Source organism: Fukomys damarensis, unplaced genomic scaffold (assembly GCF_012274545.1).
Source record: "Fukomys damarensis isolate Sample0158 unplaced genomic scaffold, DMR_v1.0_HiC HiC_scaffold_22, whole genome shotgun sequence".
Lineage (NCBI taxonomy): Eukaryota > Metazoa > Chordata > Mammalia > Rodentia > Bathyergidae > Fukomys > Fukomys damarensis.
The window spans coordinates 25,612,691-25,619,540 of NW_022900934.1; the positions used below are offsets into that span (position 1 = coordinate 25,612,691).

Here is a 6,850-nt window from a genome sequence, read left to right on the forward strand (position 1 = left end):
ATATATATATATATAGGGGGGAGTACAGGAGAGCAAACTCAGGACCTTGCACTTGCCAGGCCATAAAAATGGTGATTTGAGGACTCTGATAGAGATAAGGCTTGGCCCGATTCAAAGCAATTATACAGTATTTCTTTTACTGATTATGATCAGTTTTAGTACATTCATATGTCAGCAAACTAATCTGACCAGTGCTGGGGATTTAGCTCAGTGGTGCCCCCACCTGTCTCCCAAGTGCAAGGTCCCAAATTCAATCCCTGGTACCAATTAAAAAATAAAAACGAAAAACTAATCTGACCAGCTGATCAGGCTTAAAGCCTAGATTTTACAGTATTTGTGGGCTACGCAAATTATAAATCATGGTATAAACATCACCGTGAGAACATATTAAACCTTACAGAACAATTCTTAATGAAAGATTTCACTAGAGAAATACCTTGGTACAGCAAAAGAAAATGGTTTCCTTTTCACAACCATTATTACATCCTAGAGAGTAATCTGTGAAAAAGTATCATTTCTTTTAATCAATGAATCTGAGTCACTGAATCTTCATTTAAAAGAAAATGATGACTGGGTGTGGTGGCACATGCCCGTAATTCCAACATTTGGGGTAATTCCAACATTTGGGAGGCTGAGGCAGGAGGATCACCAGTTCATAGCCAGCCTGGGCTATACTTTTTCTAATCATCAACAAAATTTCAGGATGGAAATGAAGAACCCAAGCCATGAACAATGCCTTGCTTTATAGAGCTTTCTAATACTGTGATTGCTTTTCTCATCCATTAGCTCATGCTGAGCCCAAGCATCCAGTGAGGGATTCATTTCACCCAACATCCTTGTTTTGCAGAACATGAGGTCAACTGATTTAAAACTCACTTAAAAGTGCACATCTGTAATCCCAGCATTTGAAGGACTGCTCCCAGTTTGAGGCCAACCTAGGCTGCATAATCAGTTCAAGGCCAGTGTGAACTATATAACAAGATCCTGTTTCAAACAAAACACGTGACAAACGTAGACCTGAAATCTGATGCTCTGTCAGAATTAAGACTTGAAATTGCAACCCAGGGTGATGACACACACCTGTAATCCCAACACCCAGAAAACTGAGGCAGGAGGATCTCTGTCAGTGCAAGGCCAGCCTGGGCTACATAGTGAGACAGTGTCTCAAAATAAAGACATGAAATTGCAGATATAGGACCCAAATAGAGGCGTAAGGACTACATTGAGCACAAATATGATATATACATGTTAGAATACAGATTTCCAGTCTCTCAACTCAGAATTTCTGGGGATGGGTTTTAGGAAAACATTATGCTCCACCAGGCCCCGGTGACAGTGAAACTCATCAGCTTGAGTTCACCAGCCTGAAGAATTAATCCTAAATCCCAATCCTAAATCTAAATCAAAGTGTGTATGGAGGGTTACATTTACTCATCCCTGTACAACAGAACTTTCCAATCAAATGAAGCAGCCTATTCGAAATGTCTGCAACAGTGACCTAACCTGAAGTAGTCACATCTAAGACTTTATGTGCATTCCCAGGCGTGGTGACACACACGTATAATCCCAGCACTTAGGAGCCTAAGGCAGGATGTTCACAGCCAGCCTAGGCTACATAATTCAAGGCCAGTCAGAACTACATAGTAAGACTGTCTCAAAAAAAAAAAAGACTTTATGTGCCTCAGCCTAAGGTACTGGTCCAATGGGCTTAGTTCAAAAGTGCACACAACAAGACAAGGGATTTGGCTCAGTAGTTCTGCCACCTGCCTCGCAAGCGCAAGGCCCCGAGTTTGATCCCCGATACCAAAAAATAAATAAAAAGTACACACAACAACTCCTTACCAAGTTATTTCTCAGTTGCCAACACCCAACAGTGTCTTCACAGACCCCATGCTTTCCTGGAGGTACCTTCTTGTAGATTACGAATGCCAACTGGTGTCAATTTTCTTCTGAAGATATGTAACCATTTCAAGGAAGATGTCATACCATTAACTTCCAGAGAAAGTAATTATCATCAAGCTGGGCTTCCAGAGCATCCACAACTATACTAAGTATTCTAAAGGCCATATAACTACCTTCCACTCATTTCACTTTATTTTGTACTGAAAACAGCAACAAGTCACATTTTAAATTCATTTCTAAAGTCATGGACCTTTATAAAGGAAAAACAGCATTTTATACAATGAGACTGTGTTAATGCCTTCATATACTTTATATACATATATATATATATATACACACACACACATAGATATATATATCTATATATATATATATATACATATCTATCTATATATATATATATAGATTTATATATATATAAACATTATTAATTCCCCATAATCCTCTGCCAAGTGCTTTCTTGTTATATTTCTCAGGAGGACATGGCCCAAGGTTTCACAGCAGCTAGGTCAAGCTTTGAACTTCTGAAAGAAAAAAACTCTCACAGTAAAGAATTTAAAACAGCAGGAGACTGAGAAAGGTAAAAATGAAGAAAAAAGGAAACAGGCTTAGAAATAAGCACATCTGACAAAAACAGTGAGGGATTTGAAAAGATTAGTCCTAAAAAACACAGGTACTATACCACTAAACCCTAAAGACTTCTTTATACCTAAAGCAAAACAAATTTCAGAAGACGTGACACTCTTGAAATACAGAATTTTATTTAGAAACTGTTTAAAGTAGAAAAAAACCCTGTCAAGAAAGACCAGGTGGAAAATGGTTTCTCAATAAAATGGAATTTTAGGTCAACAAAAGTCTAAAAGGCCACAAAAGAGAAATAGCACCACTGTTACTGAACAATGGCTAGTTACTTGCATTTTTTGGCATTGTTAATCACTGAATCTGGGTTTTCATCTGAATTCCACACAGAGCATGCACTATACAATTATTTTATCATAAAATACCTGCTTTCTACACACATTTTAGGACAAGCTACCACCAGAAACAAATCAATACAAACACATCAGGGGCTCAACAATCTCAGTAGTGGGTGACATACATTTTGCAGGATTCTGCCAAACAAAGGGACTGAATAGACCATGGGCAAAAAGCAAATGAGGGAGTCAAGGAATGAAATATTTTAAATATTAATAATTAATTCAGACATGGTACTGTATTTTCTGCAAAAGAAAATTAACATTTAGTAACACACTAGTGAATTTTATCTCCAAAGAGATTAGTGCACTGGCAAAGTATTCAGGTAACAGTGGAGAGCTGTGGACAGCAGATACCAAAAACACCCCAGCCTTGTAGATCCCAAGGTAACAATGGCCTTCACTGATCACTCCCTTTGCCAGAGGTCCAGCAAAAACTTGCAGCAAGATCACCTGTCAGCTGTACTTTCAACACTAAGCAGCAAACTTTGGAGCCAAAGAGGAGTCCCAGTGGGCAAGGGGAGCAGAGAAGAGGAACATGTTAACTGTAAACTTAAAAACAATACAACAGGACACACTTCCGTCCAAATCCCGGAGATGTGGCAAGTCCCCAGTAATTGCTAAGATTGTAAAACTGGTCACACCTCATTTCCCAAAAACACAATACACAGAAATTTCAAGGATAACAAAAAATAAAAAATTCGAGCTCTTCACCTCAAACACCTCAGGGCTGAATACACCCTATTCATCTAAGCAACCAGGCTGCTTGCATTTAGCAGGGATGCAATTGGTCAATGACACCAAATGGCTTTACAAAGCAACTTCTTAAACTTTCCTTTGAGCCAAAGCCTAGGCCTATGAGGATTCACACAGCCATGCAAGGCCTGTAACAGCAGGTTCTGAAGGTTCCACAGTCTGGGCCTTCCTTCCCAGGCACAATGACAGACACATAAAATCTTCCGTCTTGTTACATTTTATATTTTGACATATGGAAGCATATTTTAAATACTATTAAGGCATTTATTTATTAACATGTTCTTTGCCAAGATTTCACATTAGGTTAAAATTCAATTCAGTCTTTACATTTTTCTGAGGTTGGCACCTCAGTGCATTACAGAAAAACACCTTCTCCAGCAATCAGTGTAACCAGCATCCGCATGGTAAGCCCCCAAGTTGGCCTCTTTGTTCCCCAAATGAACCACCTAGATGTTAATACTGCTCTGCTACAAGGTAAAAGCTCCAAACTCAAATTTATTGGAAAAAGAGTGAAACTCTGCAAAGTGCACTTTTAAAAAGAGGTACTTTCTGCTTATGAAAAGAAACCAGTGAATCCTCTAAGAATAATAAAAGGGAGTATTTTACAGTTAAGCACATGATTTGGAGTTAAGAATTCCGACTTTGCTCTGCTGGTCCAGGGTGTTAATACTCTTCTTGTTCCTCCTGGGGCCCCCCTTCATCAGGTATCACAAAGCCTTCCTGAAATGGAAAAGTGAGAGGGGAAAGCTGTTAACACTGAATGATCAGTTTCTACTTTTCTCATAGTTAAAGCCTTCCAAGTAAGCAGTCCTTGTCTCTACCACACTCAGCACTTAACTTCACAGGCCAGGTGACCATTATTTTATTTCTGGACTGCTGAATCACATCTTAAATAAAGCCAAAACTCAACACATCAAATCTACTCCCCAAATTTTGAAAGTGATGAATGTGTAATTTGTCTTATTTCACACATCAACAAACATACATTTAAAATGTGTGCAACCCTGATGGGTGTGGTAGCACATGCCTATAATCCCAGCACTCAGGAGGCTGAGGCAGGAGGATCGCTGTGAGTTCGAGACCAGCCTGGGCTACACAGTGAGTTCCAGATCAGTCTAGTGAGATCCCGTCACAAAAAGCCAAAACAAACCAACAAACAAATAAAATGTGTGCAACTATGCAACTATGTCAACTACACCTCAATAAAATTTTTTTGGTTGATCTGTTTTGGCTTGGGTTTTTTTGAGATGTGGTCACACTACGCAGTTCAAGCTGGCCTTAAACTCACTATATAGCCCACGCTGGCCTCAAATGGCAGTGATTCTCTTGCCTCTCAGCCTCCTGTGTGCTGCAATTACAAGTGTGTACCACTGTGCCAGCTAATAAAGTAGTTTTTAAAAAGAAAGAAAATTGCCCTCAAAATTACCTAACGTCTCCCCATAAAGTTCACTAATCAATCATCTAATCTCAAAAGTATTAGCTTTTCTTATGTTCATTTTGACTGTATGTAGGAACCATATTTAACCAAAATACCTCCAATAGCCAATACCAACCCAAATTTAGGGGCAAGGGAAAACAATGTGAAGGAAAGTGTAGATTCATGACTTCCACTTCATGCTCAATCCTTGGCATTCCACATGTAATTACAGCAGGGAATCCACTACACTACCATGAAAATTTTATTACTCCTTCAACCCCCATCTTATTTTGCTTTTAACTAAGTCTGTCTTGCTTAATTTACTTAAGATGTATCTCCATCAAAATAATAACTCAAGGGCCAGGGATTTAGCTCAGTGGTGCCATCACCTACCTGCCTTGCAAGAGCAAGGTCCTGAGTTCGATCACCAGTACCAAAAACTAAAAAAAAATTTACTGAATTTCAGTTTTTCAGTCATCTGTATTTAATCAGAGGATAGTGATATTAACAGCATTACTATTATGTTTATATAATGCTACACATACTACAGTTTTTAGTTTGAGCATACAGACCTTGCTAGGCATGCAGAATTATAAATACAACTACTTAACAGCTGATATAAACAAGATATTTACTCCTAAATCTAGAAAAATTAGTCTTTCCCAATCAGCTAACATGCTGTGATTAATAACAGTAGGTACAGCTGTGTAATAAACACAGATGCAAAGAAATCTGATCACAAAGTATTCTGAGGGACTATGCAATCTCCCAGGAAGGAGAAGTAAAGGTATACTTTTTGTCAGCTAAGAGCAGCAGACATTAAGAAGAGGCCAGGGACATACTTAGACTGATAAATGGACCAGGGATAGGACAGCTGAGGGGGTCCAAGCTATAGAGGGCGGTATAGGTGTGAAGGGTACTTCTAGCTAAGAGCATTTCATGGCCTCTCAGTGGCTAAAAACTACAGATGCTGAGCAAACCAACCAGCTCTTCATCCTATTCCTTCCTCAAAGAGTCATGGACCTCAAGGCTGAGGCTGAGTCTGGGCAGACATGCTCTTAGGCTGACTTTCAAAGATCAAAGATTAAGTCTTTTAATGAAAGTTACACTGGAATATAAGAATCAACAATTTACTTACATCAACTAGATTAAGCTTATTTTCTCTTTGGAGGCAAATTAAAAAGAAAGTATCTTCATGTCAACACTTACGTCTGTGGCATAGAGAATGTCTACAATCCTCTGCAATACAGGGTCGTTTTCCCCCTCATTCTCCTGACAAATCAATTCAATGTTCCTTAGCTTGCCAAAGTAGAAATCTCTTTCTTTCTCCAAGTCTTCAACAGTAAGCTTCAATACATTGACCTATTCAAGATATATTAAAAAGAGAGACACACCTGGCATTAACATAAAATATTACAAAAACTTCTAAACCCAAAGGTGATAGGGTCTTTAATAAAACTGCACACAGACAAAAACTTAGTTCAGTTTAATGTCAATTTTCTTCAGTCCCAGATAAACAATATGTATTTGTTCAAGGTATCCTTGACCATAACAGCTCCCAGGAATGGGCACACTATATATAAAAACCACACCTTGAGACATACAGGGCCTTCTCAGAAACTGAGAAAAGATCAAGAAAAAAAAACTAAGGAAGCCAGTGACAAATATAAAAGTAGAATTCACAGAAAAATATAGAAGGGCCAGGGATTTACCTCAGTGGCACCATGCCTGTCTCCCAAGCTCCAGGTCCTGAGTTAAATCCCCAATACCAAAAAAAAAAAAAAAAAAAAAAAAAAAAAAA

The 6,850-nt window shown here is 38.6% G+C and overlaps 1 protein-coding gene across 5 annotated transcripts in view; it reads right to left on the minus strand.

Moving 5' to 3' along the window:
• Positions 1–2,642: 2,642 nt before the first annotated feature.
• Positions 2,643–6,850, minus strand: part of Mapre1 (microtubule associated protein RP/EB family member 1) — a 32,875-nt gene continuing 28,667 nt past the window's right edge. For 4 of the 5 annotated variants that reach the window (XM_010628445.3, XM_010628443.3, XM_010628444.2 and 1 more), the window contains exons 6-7: positions 6,259–6,411; positions 2,644–4,352 (exon numbers count right to left, since the gene is read on the minus strand). In XM_010628445.3, the coding sequence (XP_010626747.1) occupies positions 4,296–4,352; positions 6,259–6,411 (210 nt within the window). In that variant the 3' untranslated portion in view covers positions 2,644–4,295. Of the gene's footprint in view, positions 4,353–6,258; positions 6,412–6,850 lie in introns of all 5 variants that reach the window. The other variant, XM_010628446.2, reaches the window with a different exon arrangement.